This window comes from Schistocerca cancellata, chromosome 1 (assembly GCF_023864275.1).
Source record: "Schistocerca cancellata isolate TAMUIC-IGC-003103 chromosome 1, iqSchCanc2.1, whole genome shotgun sequence".
NCBI classification, from domain to species: Eukaryota; Metazoa; Arthropoda; class Insecta; order Orthoptera; family Acrididae; genus Schistocerca; species Schistocerca cancellata.
Window position 1 is genome coordinate 632,527,213 of NC_064626.1, and position 16,504 is coordinate 632,543,716.

At 40.0% G+C, this 16,504-nt stretch overlaps 1 protein-coding gene across 2 annotated transcripts in view; it reads right to left on the bottom strand.

Annotated features, from left to right (window-relative positions):
• Positions 1-207: 207 nt before the first annotated feature.
• The window catches only part of LOC126183269 (RRP15-like protein), a 57,004-nt gene continuing 40,707 nt past the window's right edge, over positions 208-16,504 (bottom strand). For both annotated transcript variants that reach the window (XM_049925102.1, XM_049925094.1), the window contains exon 5: positions 208-455. In XM_049925102.1, the coding sequence (XP_049781059.1) occupies positions 318-455 (138 nt within the window). In that variant the 3' untranslated portion in view covers positions 208-317. The remainder of the gene's footprint in view (positions 456-16,504) is intronic.

Below are 16,504 nucleotides of genomic sequence, written 5' to 3' on the forward strand. Positions count from 1 at the left end.
CATTAAACTATACAATCAGCCCATATGAGCTTATTCATTACTGAGTGCCTGAAATTATTTGATGACATTACCTTCTAGCAATGATGATAAAGACAGACACAATATATTTCTTGTTACATGGCACTCATTTGATATACACCTGCAGAATTCTGCATTTTCAAGTTATAATGTTGTAACAAAGGTTTTGTGTGATATAAAAATCATAAATAAAAAATTACTAGTAGTTTATTTACATACCTTTAGTTACAAAGTATTATATTACAAAATTTATGAAAATCTTTTTGTGTAGCTTGGCAAACGCTTACCAACTCAGCTACTTATTTATGCATTATGTCATCTTCGAGGTCAAGTTCATTTTTATCCCAGTCTTTCAGTTTGACACCAGTCATAAAATCATCCTGTAATACTTTCCATGTTTGGTTTACAGAATCCTCCTTGTTCTCGTCCTCTTCCTCCTGAAAAATAAATATGTTCTGTGAGATGTTTTTGATACAAAGACATGATCAGCAACGTGATCTCTATATAACTTCCCCACAGGTGCTAATGCCATTTCTGCAGTTTTCTATTTGTGGTAGAAAAGTACCCTTTCCTTCAGCCATGACAATCGACACACAAAATTAAAGTAAGTAAACAAGTTATACAGTATCATTTCAACCAATGCAATGTTTTCTGAAGTGGCACAGTCCACGAGAGGGTACTAGAATAATTTTACCAAAATTCTGTAACATTAAATTACAAGAATGGATGCTGGAGTCAAAAAGCTCTTTTCTAGTACAACATGCACGTTAACCATAAATATCAACAGTGAAAATGCATAACTGAAGGTAGAAACCTGATACTATAGGGCTTTGTCGTATGATTTTTAAAATAAAACATACATGACACTTGATCCAGCAGACATTTAGTATGACACACACAAGACTAGTGGCGTGAGTTGACTGACTAAGATGTGTAGGCACTGGTTTTAGGTAAACTAAGATAGGTGGCATTTGCTGTGCAGAGTGTGTGCATAGCCGCACTGAGCAGTCAATGCTTCATTCAGCCCTCTTGCTGGAATCCTAGCTGACACACAAGCATTTTATTGTGTTCTTAATTTTGAATATTTGCACATTTGTAATTTTACTGAATATTGTTACAAAGTCTGTCTCTTTTGTACATTAAGTGTATGAATTAATATGTAATATAACTGGTCCATGCTTAGGGCTTTTAGGGCTGTAAGTAACAGGAAAAGGTGGAGGGAAGTGCCTCCATGCCTGGGAGGTGAACATGCCAACTGAAACAGTTGGAAAGAGTGAAGTCAGAACACCAATACTAGAACAAAGAGACAGTCAGTGGATAGCCAGTGACATGGAAGCAACAGGAGAGAAGAGAGAGGCAATGTTATTACGAAACTGTAATGAATGAGCCTCAGATTGAGCTTGGCGTTTATTTACGGTTGCATGGTAAATAGTCATATGCCTTAATTTATAATTCTGTTGCCTAGAAGAGTTTCTGCAGGAAAAGCCACAGTTGCATAATTCTGGCCAGCACTACCACCACAGCAGCTCGACTCTTTGAACACCTTCTGGCAATGTAATGCACTACAACTGTGTTGTTATGTTTGGACCAGTTTTTCTTAATGTGTTCTGAATGTGTTTCCCGAAATTTTGTGACATTTTAGAAGTCCCTACCCAGAGATGAATTATTTAGTCTCACCTGTATGCTTTGTTAGCTTAGTTGTTGAATCTCTGTGTTTTAATCTAATGTATTAGACACAGTTGTCACACTTTCATCAGTGTCTACAGTAGAATTCTGGAGTGGGTGTTGACAGTGCTTTGCCTGTGTAGTGTAGTTTTCCAGAGTCTTTAGTATGCATAGGGACTATGATTGCTCTGTGCAGATGCAAGCCAAGTTGATGACAGTTTGCTCTCAGCACCAGGCTGTGTTGACTTCAGTCACACAGCTTGAGACACGCAGTGGATGAGCATCACTGCTTTGGGCCAGCCATGAGGATCCAACAGATGTCCAGTGTAACCCCCGAGTCCACTGATGAATCTGCATTGGTGGCCAGCCCAGTGACTGCTCACATTGAGGTTGACCTCTCAGTCGCACTCAAGTGGGAGGTCGCCTTGGGGCATGGCAAGCTGTGCAAGAGTTCCTGAGCAGCCGAACATAAGGCCTCACTGGTTAGTCTGTCAAACAGGTTTTAGGTGCTGTCTGTGGCTGACACTGTCCCTCAGCTAGGTGCAGTTGCTTATCCTTTTCAGAGGAAATCTCTCAGCCTGCAAGATCTGAGCAGTCACAGAGGGTGGGATTACTGGTAGTTGGGACCTCCAACATTAGGTGCCTTATGGAGCCCCTTAGGGATGTGGCTGCCAAGGATGGGAAGAAAGCCAGTGTGCACTCCATGTGCACACCAAACAGAGTCATTCCAGATGTGGAATGGGTCCTTTCAGATGCCAAGAAAAGCAGAGGATGTAGCCAATTGCAAGTGGTGCTCACACTGACAACAATGACGTGTTGCTTTGGATCGGAAGAGACTCTCTCTGGTTTCGAGTGGCTATCAGAAGTGGTAAAGGCTGCCAGCCTTGCTTGCAAGGTGAAAGCAGAGCTCACCATTTGCAGCATAGTCAACAGGACGAACTGCGGATGTCTGCTACAGAGCTGACTGGAGAGTCTGAATCAGAGGCTCAGACGGTTCTGTGACCTTGTAGGCTACAGATTCCTTGACTTGTGCCACAGGCAGGTGGAGTTTCAGGTTCCACTAAATAGGTCAGGAGTCCATAACACACAGGAAGTGGCTACACGGATAGCAGGAGTGTGTTCCATGGGCTAAGCAGTTGTTAAAGTTAGAAGGTGATGGGGAAACACAAAAAGGACTTCAGTATCAAAGGGTGCAGGTTGAACACAGGAAGAATACAGGTCTAGGAACCATTGGTATAACACTTGTAAATTGTAGTAGCTGTGTTGGTAAAGTACCAGAGCTCTAAGCACTAATAGAAAGTACTGATGCTCAAATTGTTACATGGACTGAAAGCTGACTGACGGTGGGGCTAAGTTCAGCTGGAATTTTTGTGAAGGATCAAAGTGTTCAGAAATGATAGGCTAAATATAGTAGGAGGTGGTTTTTTTGTTGCTGTTAGTAGTTTATCTTGTAGTGTAATTGCAGTAAATAGTTCCTGTGAGTTAGTATGGGTAGAGCACATCCTTAGCAACTGGAATAAAATAATAATTGAATCCTTTTACTGACCTCTCAACTCAGATGATACAAATGTTGAAAGGTTCAAGGAAAACATGGGTCTAATTTCAAACACAATTATAGTGGTGACTTCAATTTACCCTCAGTACATTGGTGAAAATACATGTTTAAATCTGGAGATATGTATAAAACATCATCCGAAATGTGGAATATGATACTTTGAGCATCATTTTTGAGTTCAAGAGGCAGAAAGACATAAAGAAAATCTATGTTTCCTAAAAAGGTTCGTTCACTGTTATATTGTGTAATATATTGATAAAATATGTCTGTCTGTGTACAATAAAAGTTCAGTCAAAAGTTCAGTGATACACCATAAGAGATTCTGGATCCCCATTCGCTAATACTGTACTGGTCATTAGCCAGTTGAAGCTCACTACAGAATATAGGGGTTATGCAGTTCATCTGCTAGTACAAGTTAGTGTGACAAAATTTACTGCTTTATCCACACATATCAATAGACCAATGCAAATTGAAGATAAATGACAGAGTCTGCAAGTGCATCCTCATCTGAATTTACTTTAGTTTTGCATTTTGAAAATTGAGGTAATTTAAAGTTCAGTATTCATTCTTGAAGTGCTAAAATTATTAAGACTCATTTAGAAATCATCTGCTCAATACGAGTTGGAGACTGTTTGTGTTTATATTGCCACATACAATTACTATAGCTGAGGAAGATTGGTTTGAATCCTATTATTGCTTCAGATAATTCTTTTTAATTTGAGGCTATGTTAGGAAAAAACTTCATAGTCTGATTGCTCAACCCATTACATGCATGTTCACAGTCAACAAAAAAGCCCTGTAAAAGGGTAACATTACTACGATCGCAGTGACTGTGGCAATTATGTATTACTGTAAGGTAAATCGCAGCAACATAAATGCACCAAGTGGGTGCTATAAAATAATCAATAGATAGCCCTAGCAGGTGTGATATTGCTACTATTTTAAATTTGTTATTTGCCATTGTTAAAACAATGGTACCTCAGAAACTGGCCAAGTACTTTGTTTATGGCAAGCTTTAAAATAAAGACAGAGTCATTCTTAGGCATATCGCTGACTGCACAACATTCAAATTTTACCTGATCATTTACCTGTAAAAAAGCTCAAAAGCTGGCTCATGTCAATTGGTGGAAGGAAATGCTGAAAAATTCGACTGAGGAAACGCAAACACCTTATATACAGCGTCATAACAGCAGACAAATCTCAGATATATTCCTAGGAGCCAAAAACTGTTTGAGTGTGAATCGAAACTAGCAAAAGCAGTTCCATGAAAATCCTCACTTTTTTCTTTTTTTAAACAGGACACTGTGAACACTGCTTTAGAAGATCAAAGAACAGTTAGTGCTGAATTGTATACACAACAATTTCGATGTCTCAAGTCACTCACGAAATAAAGCTTTTTTTAAAAAAAATCATTTTTATCTTGACAATGCCATTTGTCATACAGTCCAACAAACAATTAGTTATTTGATCATTCAAAAACATCAAATTAATCTGTCATTGCAAATTATCACTTAAAACTTTTTTTGTTTCCTTATGTCAAACTAAAATTGTATGGTCGGCAATTTTCATTGCCTCAGGAAATTGGTAAATCCTCACAAAATCATGTTGTCTTTTATGTACCAACATCAAAATTATCCCAAAATTGATTCATACACATACTAAAGTGTATAAATTTTGAAGGCAAACTTTCTTACCATTAAAATATCTTCTTTTCATTGTTTTTGTAAAAACTTAGAAGGCTGCCCTCATAGAGGTTGCTGGGCAACACTTTAGTTAGTATTCCGCTGAACCATATCGAGGACTCACTGATAAATGCCGTAGAATTCCCTCTAGATGTTTTGCTCTATGTCCATTGTCTCAGAATTACTGAATATAATTGCTGAGAATAATCTGTTGCCCTCTAAGTAGATTGGTGTGCATATAGAAAGGTCATTGGCGGGGTGAAGCACAGTAGCAAGGGGTGGTGTACAACAGCCGTTGCGCAGCATCTGTCTGCAGAGTGCACTTAGGTGTGTGCAGAAAAGATTTAGCATTGATTTTCATGTTAGTTTTGGCATGGTGAAGATACTTAGGTATTGTAATGTTTGTTATTGGTGGCATACGGCATACACATCAAATAATATGTTACCCAGTGACAGCGATAATCTTCCGAGCATATAAATTATTCTAGGGAGACTCAGAAGCAGAAACAGTGGCCCAATGCCACATCACCTTAGTGTGGCCAGTTGCCAAAGTAGGTGACAGCTCAAGTGTGCACTGCGGGAAAAAGAAAGAGTGCTCACTGGTGCAACCACAAAGTATTCTCTCTCTCTCTCTCTCTCTCTCTCTCTCTCACACACACACACACACACACACACACACACACACACAGAGAGAGAGAGAGAGAGAGAGAGAGAGAGAGAGAGAGAGAGAGAGTGCAGAATACATCATGCACCTGCATTCTTAATGATCCATCACTACATCCAGTGTGAAAGGAAATGTTTATTGATCATGGAATCATTAAAGTTGTTAATATTCAGATAGGACACTGTTCAAGTTAAACTCAGTGATAATAAATCTTCTTGTGGGATGCGAGTTATGAATCAGGTACATTATGTGAGCAAAAATATCTGGACACCTGGCTGAAAAAGACTTACAAGTTCGTGGCACACTCCATTGCTAATGCTAGAATTCAATATGGTGTTGGCCCACCCTTAGCCTTGATGACAGCTCCCACTCTCGCAGGCATATGTTCAGTCACGTGCTGGAAGGTTTCCTTGGGGAATGGCAGCCCATTCTTCACGGAGTGCTGCACTGAGAAGAGGTATCGATGTCTGTCGGTGAGGCCTGGCACAATGTCGGCGTTCCGAAACATCCCAAAGGTGTTCTATAGGATTCATGTCAGGACTCTGCAGGCCAGTCCATTACAGGTATGTTGTTGTTGTGTAACCACTCTGCCACAAGTCGTGCATTATGAACAGGTGCTCAAATGTGTTGAAAGATGCAATCGCCATCCCCAAATTGCTCTTCAACAGTGGGAGCAAGAAGATACTTAAGACATCAATGTATGCCTGTGCTATGATAGTGCCATGCAAAACAACAAGGGGTGCAAACCACGTCCATGAAAAACATGACCTCACCATAATAGAGATGGGCAAAGTTGTTCATCCTTGGGAACTATTTCACTGGTGATTGCTCTTGTTTGAGAATCATACATTTTTAATCATTCACCATGCATTGTGCTTGGTATATGGTTCTTATGAAAAATTGAAAATTAGTAGCATAGGTGGCTGAAGATGGAAGGCGCCAAGAGGGGACACTTGCCTACCCCCTGGAGTACAGAGTTTTTATTCATAACAGAATTTTCACACACATGTAATTTTTGTGATTCTGCAAAACATCTCGTTTAGCCAACTGTAGCATTATATGGCTGATCGCAGTGAAATAATATGAGGAGGCGCATGAAAAAACCCGGTCCCGAGTACTGACTGCTTTCCAATTATGCACTATTTGTTGACAGCTACAAGCAGAATAGATAAACATGTAATAATTAGGCAGTGAAGAAATAACAAATAAGCTAATGCAAACAACTGCTTCCAAACAATAGATGACGACTGGTAAACGACAATGAGCAGTCTAGTACTCGGGATCAATTTTTCGTGTGCCACCCTGTACCACTGAAATAATATTGTAGGAGTTACCATATTCTCTTTACAAAAAGTGACACCATACACTCAATTACGAAGCGCGGGCTTCATTCGGTTGTGAGTCAGTCTGCCTTCCATAACAACGAACATACTCTTGTACCGTGGATTTAAAAAATGGCCACTCGTGTGTGCCGTGCCGACGTCCTTTGCATGTGTAATCACAAATAATCTTGCCTTTTTACAAGTATTTCTTCTGCTCTTTATCGAAATAGTGAAATAAGCTGATATGTTGCTTCGTTACCTGAAAAGATGTATGTACGAGGGCAGTTCAATAAGTAATGCAACACATTTTTTTTCTGAAACAGGGGTTGTTTTATTCAGCATTGAAATACACCAGGTTATTCCCCAATCTTTTAGCTACACAACACTATTTTTCAACGTAATCTCCATTCAATGCTACGGCCTTACGCCACCTTGAAATGAGGGCCTGTATGCCTGCACGGTACCATTCCACTGGTCGATGTCGGAGCCAACGTCGTACTGCATCAATAACTTCTTCATCATCCGCGTAGTGCCTCCCACGGATTGCGTCCTTCATTGGGCCAAACATATGGAAATCCGACGGTGCGAGATCGGGGCTGTAGGGTACATGAGGAAGAACAGTCCACTGAAGTTTTGTGAGCTCCTCTCGGGTGCGAAGACTTGTGTGAGGTCTTGCGTTGTCATGAAGAAGGAGAAGTTCGTTCAGATTTTTGTGCCTACGAACACGCTGAAGTCGTTTCTTCAATTTCTGAAGAGTACCACAATACACTTCAGAGTTGATCGTTTGACCATGGGGAAGGACATTGAACAGAATAACCCCTTCAGCGTCCCAGAAGACTGTAACCATGACTTTACCGGCTGAGGGTATGGCTTTAAACTTTTTCTTGGTAGGGGAGTGGGTGTGGCGCCACTCCATTGATTGCCGTTTTGTTTCAGGTTCGAAGTGATGAACCCATGTTTCATTGCCTGTAACAATCTTTGACAAGAAATTGCCACCCTCAGCCACATGACGAGCAAGCAATTCCGCACAGATGGTTCTCCTTTGCTCTTTATGGTGTTCGGTTAGACAACGAGGGACCCATCGGGAACAAACCTTTGAATATCCCAACTGGTGAACAATTGTGACAGCACTACCAACAGAGATGTCAAGTTGAGCACTGAGTTGTTTGATGGTGATCCGTCGATCATCTCGAACAAGTGTGTTCACACGCTCCGCCATTGCAGGAGGCACAGCTGTGCACGGCCGGCCCGCACGCAGGAGATCAGACAGTCTTGCTTGACCTTGCAGCGATGATGACACACGCTTTGCCCAACGACTCACCGTGCTTTTGTCCACTGCCAGATCACTGTAGACATTCTGCAAGCACCTATGAATATCTGAGATGCCCTGGTTTTCCGCCAAAAGAAACTCGATCACTGCCCGTTGTTTGCAACGCTCATCCGTTACAGACGCCATTTTAACAGCTCCGTACAGTGCTGCCACCTGTCGGAAGTCAATGAAACTATACGAGACGAAGCAGGGATGTTTGAAAATATTCCACAAGAAATTTCCGGTTTTTTCAACCAAAATTGGCCGAGAAAAAAAATGTGTTTCATTACTTATTGAACTGCCCTCGTATTATATACTATGTAATTTTTATGTAATTTACATAATCATAAAATACATTTTAATTACCAGTCATGGACGCTGAATAGAATACGAAAAGAACCAGAAGTTCAGAGTTCAGAAAAGATTTGAAACAGATCTAGAAAGGGCGTGCAAAGCTAATGAAACGAACAACAACAACTCAACACTGAACTAACTATGAGCAGTCTGCAGTGGAACTGCGACCAGTGGCCACGCAAAGGAGGACAAGTCTGGCCGAGCGAGACCGAGACAGATGGGAGCGGAACCGAGGCTGGAACGAGACCGGTCGACGTGCCATTCAGAACGATAGCGACCATTTCCCGTTCCCAGGAACTGTAAGTAGAGAGCCGAGACTGAGACCGAGACAGATGGGAATGGGATCGTGGCTGGAATGAGACCGGTCGACATGCAATTGCAGGAACAAGACTGACCGTTTCCCGTTCCTGGGAACTATAAGTAGAAACCCAAAGTCGCGACCAAATTGAACTATGAAAGGCCGTTCCATAGAATTCGTTCCTCGCTCATTCCATTCATTTTCGTGAACCGTTCCTTTGGACCCGTTAGTTCGTGAACGACCCATCTCTGCACCATAACACCACCACCTCGGAAGTTTACTGTTGGCACTACACATGCTGGCAGATGACGTTCACCGGACATTCGTCATACCCACACCCTGCCATCGGATCGCCTCATTGTGTACCGTGATTTGTCACTCCACATAACATTTTCCCACTGTGTCAATCATCCAATGTTTATGCTCCTTACACCAAGCTAGGCATCAGTTGGCATTTTCCGGCGTGATGTGTGGCTTATGAGCAGCCGCTCGACCATGAAATCCATGTTTTCTCACCTCCCACCTAACTGTCATAGTACTTGCAGTGGATCCTGATGCAGTTTGGAATTCCTGTGTGATGGTCTGGATAGATGTCTGCCTATTACCTTTGTGACAGCACTACCAACAGAGATGTCAAGTTGAGCCTCTTCAGTTGTCAGCGGTTTTGGTCAGTCAACAGACAAGGTTGACCTGTACGCTTTTGTGCTGTACATGTCCCTTCAAGTTTCCACTTCACTATCACATAAGAAACAGTGGACTTAGGGATGCTTAGGAGTGTGTAAATCTCACGTACAGACGTACGACACAAATGACACCCAATCAGCTGACCACATTTGAAGCCCATGAGTTCCGCAGAGCATCCCATTCTGCTCTCTCACGATGTCTAATGACTACTGAGGTCACTGATATGGAGTACTTGGCAGTAGGTGGCAGCACAATGCACCTAATATGAAAACATATGTTTTTGGGGGTGTCCGGATACTTTAGATCACATAGTGTATAATAATTATTCCAGTTGGAGAAAAGAACAAAGAAGAGGAATAAGGGCACGTTAATAAAGATCAAAGGATTCAAACTGCAACACAGGAATTTTCCCTCTCAGAACAGGGAAAAGAGAAAGAAATATAATGAAACAACAAAGTTTATTTTCTCAAGGACAGTTTTCACAATGTTTTGTTCCTATCAGCTCGAATAACACGAGGCTGGGTGAATGGATGGAGGGGCAAGACAGTGCCACAAACCCTGGGGTGTCAGTAATTCTGTGGATATTTACATCCTTCAGTCTGTGGTGCAGCCCACCCTCCCCCACCCCATGCATTCTCCCAGTGGTGTCATTCTCACACAAGCAAAGAGAGAACCTGTAATTGCAGTTTAAATATCAATAACTTTGGAAGTGCAGTTCAGTCTTGTGGCTTACAAGGGATGTCTAATTGGTACTTGCAAATCCTTGCAATTAGTAGGACATTGAGGTTTGAATCCCGAGTCAACAGCAAATTTTCAGTTGTCACAATAAGAAGTGACAATATAGAGAAGAAACACATTTTATGGTGTACAAATGTGTGCAAAACTCTAACTTGGATGGGACAAATTGATATTGTGGTGAACAGCATATATTGACTGCGAGAGTCAGACGTTCCGTGCTGCCGACGCATCTCTGTGTCTTACCAAGCCATAGATTTTGTTTTATGGACTCTTTGTGAAGGAAATGGAGAGATCAGACATGTGAGAGAAGGAGAGAGATTGTATTGTTGTGAGATGCCATTACTGAATATAGTAAATGTTCAAATAGTTTTTTTGCACACAAAAAAAAATCCAATAACTAACACTCAATATTCAATGTGTGTATATCTCCATACCAAAATTAGTTAATTATTATGGTACAGGTATTACCAGATGCAGATCACTCTCAGGTGATGTTTGGAATGATAGTACAAACCTGGATTTTCCACGGTCATAATTCATTGAGAGATTATCTCCAAATTACTAAACTTTAACTTGCTTTATTGTTGAACCTATCATCCAGACTCACTGAACAACATGGCACACAGTTGTGCCGAACAATCTGCATAGTGAGTAAAGGTTTTAGAGATTTCAGGTGGAGCAGATAACAACAAGGAATTTCCGCAAGATTGCCACTGCGGAATACACCTCTTGCTCTCGTGTGGTATTTAAAATGAGTTATTTATATTTTACAGGTTTTCAGCAGAATAAAGGTAAAAGGAAATAAGGAACTAAGCTAAACCAGCTAAAACCAACAATTAAAATAAAAGCACACATAAAGAATATTTACTAATAATAATAAATAAATAAAGAATATTTTAATTAAAAAATAATAATATATTACTTTGGCATCTGAGTACAGGATGTCCAACAATTAGCAGTTGTTGTATATATTATATTTCACTATTATATGCATTACTAATCCATATATTGTGTGTGTGTTTCATGTACAATAATTAATATTGGTGGAGTCTGGTCGTGTGAGCTGCTCAGTTCGAATCCCCACTGCAGAAATTCACATCGCTGCAAATTGTATAAGGCAAGCACACACAACAATCAACATTCTTGTCTGAATCTGGGGCTATGATCTGAATAGTCTCAACCTGTACATTGTAGAACTGTGCCATATTTTCAGTTCATTTCTGTATTTTCTTCAGAAGTAGTCATAGGCAACTATTCTGTGCATTCTTTTCAGGAGAATTTTTTATGTGAAGTAGTATAATTAGGCATGTAAAAGCATTTAGGTCTAATTGGCTTACAGTCAAGACTCGATCACAAATTAAAATGGATAAATGGGCATCCGCTAAAGAACAGCAAGTGATGCAATGTGTAGACAAAAGCATAAAAGAAGCAGTAAGCAAATGACCTACTGACGGCTTACCAATTTCAGAGAATATTAAGGAAGATGTTAAGGAGGTAAAAGAACTATTAGGAGTGAAGTTTCACAGGTTCCAGCAATCTGTGAAATTCCTAGTGTAGAGGAGACTGCAGCTTCATCTCAACAGGAAACAAATCCTTTAACTTTAATTTTGGAACTAGTTCAGCTGGTGTAAAGTTTGTGGTCAAATGAGGCAAATTGTTCATGATTTCCTCAAAGGTATCTTGTTTGTTTCGCATAGCAATAAGTTCGCATAAATGTGTTCAATTCACGAAAAACCCTCTCAGTCAGGTTTGCGCCCAGATTATATTTGTAAATCAAGATTTGTGTTATATTTGCTAGGGCTAATGTGTGCCTCCACATATATACGGTAAAATTTGTAGCATTGTTGGATAAAACTGCATTCGGCTTCCCAACGCGACGATTAAGAATTGGTGTTGCTGTAGCAGTTTTCATTCAATAGAATTTTACATGTTTGCTAAATACATCCAAGAAAGCTACAATATATTTATAGCCTCCTTTAGCCCTCGGTAACAGTCCACCGATATCGACTGATGAAATAGCTAGCAGTTTTTCAGGAACGATCGAATTTAAGAGGCCTTTACTACTTGTGTTGTTCGGTTTTGTTTTCTGACACATAACACATTTTCTCAGTACCCTCCATACTTTCCTACATAAATCTGCAAAGTAACAGTACATTCGCACTTTGTTTGCATATTTTGTGACACCAAAATGTCCCCAAGTATTGTGAGTATTCATTAATAATGTTTCCTCATATTCTTTGGGTATACACACACATCAGTTCTGATTCATATTGCTCTGGCGATGAAATAGTACATCATTCACTACCTTATAGTACTGGCTTATTTTATCTACTTGTGGATCTTCTAATTTCTGTCTAATGTTTATCCACCTTGGATCACTTTGTTGGAGTCTCGTCATATCTCCATGTAACTGTAAATAGTATCTTCAATTTACCTGGTCTCTCATCAGTAATACTGGAAACTCGTCTTCATTTTCAACCGATATGATGCCTTCTTCTAATTTTTCTGGACAACAGGATAACGCATCTGCTATGATAGTCTCCTTTTCTCGGATATATATACAATACTAAATTGGTATTCCTGAAGAGCAGCCGTGCACCTTGCTAATCTCACATGTAATAGCTTACAGGTTTGTAAAAAGCTAAGAGCTTGATATTCATAATATACTGTGGTTCTTGCTCCATATAAATAATAATGAAACTTTTTGAATGCTCACACTACTGCAAGAGCCTCTTGTTCTGTTGTAGTATAAGCTCTCTCGCAACTCGATAGTGTCCTACTAGCTAAAGCTATTGGGCAAAAGGTGGGCTTGCCATTTATAATATGAATCTGGAACAAACCTACACCCAAACCAACACATGAAGCATCAGCCATTAATCCAAATTCAACTGACATATCACAATGATATAGAATCATCGCATTGGACAAAGCTTGCTTGATTGCTTCGAATGCTTGTTGACATTCTTCAGTCCACTGCCAATGCACATTGTTCCTTAACATATTTAATAATGGCCCAGAATTCATCAACTAATCTTCAATGAAAAAATGATGCAAAACCTAGAAATCCTTTTAACAGCCTTTTTGTTCTAGGAACAGGAAAATTTTTTATGCACTGATCTTCTTTTCATTGGGTAAAATACCTCTTGAATTTATTAAATGTCCTAAGAATTTTATTTTCTGCAGGCAGAAATGTGACTTTTGTAGATTCACTGTTAATCCCACACTAGAAAATCTCTCTCATACTCATATCAGTACATTCACATGTTCTTCCCAGGTATCTGTAGCTATCAGGATGTCATCAACAAATAATGTAAACTGACTCCTTAGTTCAGGTCCTAATGCTGCATCCAATGTGGATATGAATACGTCTGCATTGATATTCAAACCAAATAGAACCTTGAATTGATAACTCCTACCAGCGTATACAAATGCAGTATACTTTCTTGAATCTTCATCTAACATGACTGCCAGTATGAAGCACGAAAATCAATTGTTGTAAAATACTTCAATCCATTGAACTTTTGAATCAGCTCATCTATATTTTCTGGGTGAGTACATGCTGGTACAATAATTGTGTTAATTACATGTACATCAACCACTAGACGTACTTTTCCACCTGGTTTTGGCACAACGAGAAGCGGAGTGCAGTAGGGACTGTTTGAAGGTTCAGTCATATTCCAGTCTAACATCCTCTGTATTTCTTGGTCCACTGCATTGCATTGTTTCCAAGGAATGGGATAGAAACTATAGCAGTACGTTCTGTGTGGCTTGATGTTTAGATGACGTGTAAACCCTTGACGATACCTGGTGGCTCTTCGAATACTCTTGTATACTTGCATAATAAAGCAAACAATTGTGTCCTTTGCTCTTTCTTAAGGTGCTCTGGCTCACTTGAGCTCTGTTGTATCTGCTCGGACACTTCTACTACTTGCATTACTCTAATCGGACTTGTCTTGAATTGGCAGTGCTCTTTTATTATTAATTGTAACTTCGCCCCTCGGTAATATCTTCCATGTTTTCCCTCTTTCCTTAGAAAGTCTACCTGGGCTAGGGCTCCGTCGATCCAAAAATTTACCTTCCCGGTAGAGAAGTCTAATTTTGCGTTCTTCTCCCAGATAGTCTCTAACCCAATCACACAGTTGACTATTAATTTATCAACTACTAGGAACACGCATGTTATCGCTGCATTTCCTAGATTCAGTTTTAGCGCTGTCTGCAACCTCACAGGTTGGGATCGCATGCCAAATGCTCCTAGTATCTTGCAGTGTTGTGCAGGAAAAGTCAGTAACTGGGTCTTCTTGATTAATTTATTAAATAGATTCATAGATACTGCATTTAACGATGCACCCGTATCCAAAACTACTGTTGCTGGAATACTCTCTATTACAACTTTAATGCAGATGTGGGTTCTGTTGTCTCAGCACAAAGCTCCTCTTCTATTAACTTTTCTTCATTATATCTCTCATACGAACTTTCTGCCCATAGCCCCTATGCCTTTCCTCGACCGCTCCTCCGGGGCACGATTCAGTCGGAATTAGTTTTCCGAGCGCAATTCCTTTGCATGAATCACACCCTCTCTCACTTCTCTAATAATTGGTGTCTGTTGTCTCCAGTCATTATTCATTGGCACAGAAAACTGCGTCTGTCTGTTATTGTTTTGCCAGTTTGTAGTGTTTGGATCTACATTATATCCTGGATTGTATTGTCTATCATGTCTATTCTGTCTATTTTTGCCATAACAGATATTATTCGCATTGACACTACGCTGGTTACGATGTTGGTCATAATTATTAAAATGCTGCGGGGCGCGACTCGCATTTGTTTCTTGAATTAGCTGATTGCTCACACGGCTGCTGTAGGCATTATTTGCCTTTGAGTAAGAGCCGTTTCTATCTGCTCTTGCCTTAATATCTTCTCAGATCAAGTCAGTGGAGTCCAAGACTTGACATAAATTCTCCTCTAATGCGTGCATTAATTTTTCTTGCTTCTCAGCCAGAAGTTTCGCCTTCATAATCCACAAAATATCCTTATGTGTTATAGGCTCATCCCAATATCTTGCTTTGTTTAAATACTTCTCAAAGTATCACCGTAGACTTACAGATTTTGCACAGAAAGGTTCCAGGTTAAATACTTCTTTCCTTATTTGTTCTTGCATGCCATGGGACCAATATTAAGCAAGAAACACCTTCTCAAACTCCTCATAAGCCTTGCACTTAACCATCATATCCATGGCCCATAATGCACCATCAACTTGGATATAACCTGAAATGTAACTAATCTTTTGTGCTTCAGTCCACGCCCTTGGTAATACTCCACAGAATCCTCGTATGAATACAACTGGGTTTATTGATTTTTTGTCAAGTGAGAATGGCTGAAATTGCCGATGCTTCAACAATTTTTCTTCCAATAGCATTGCAGCATACACATTATTAGCTTGTGGCACTGCAAGCATTCCGCTGTAATTTACATTTCCCGTAGGCGAAGCATGTCTGTTATCAAAACGATTTGTGGCTCAAGACCTGCATTCGCTCCGTTTCACACAGCTCATTTCAACAATCTTTTACTGTCCCTCGAGCCTCTTGCACATCGTTCGAAATATTTTTGACAGAATGGACTATTTCATCCTTCCATTGCTTGAAATTCATTCCTAATTGTTCTTGTACCTCCTTAAGCTGTCAATAGGCCATTTGCTTACTGCTTCTTTTATGCTTTCGTCTCCACACTGCATCACTTGCTGTTCTTTAGCAGATGCCCATTCATCTAGATTAGCTGAGAAATCTTGTTAGTGCTTATTGAAATTTGCTTGTATCAACTGATCACACCCGGAAACTATGCTAGTCGTAGTTTCTGTTAACTCTCCTATGGAAAATTCTGCTTCCTCCTGCTTCGATCTAATGGTTTGCATTTCTTGGGTAATCTTTTGAATTTCCAGTGGAAACTGCTTTTTCTTTTTCTTTGAGGGAATAGAAAGTTATGAATACACGGATTGGATTAGATTCTGAAGATACCACAACAAGAAACCCAATGGCAAGATAAGATTTGAAGAGCATTAATAAATCTCACTGAAAAGGCAAGAAAAAGGAAGATAGATTTTAACAAGAGGATATTATGAAGACAAGTCTTTTGCATTTGGGAAAGATGGCAATTAATGTACAAAAGACCATTTGAGGTAATTACAATACCACATCCATCAGCATATCTATTAGGACATCCTG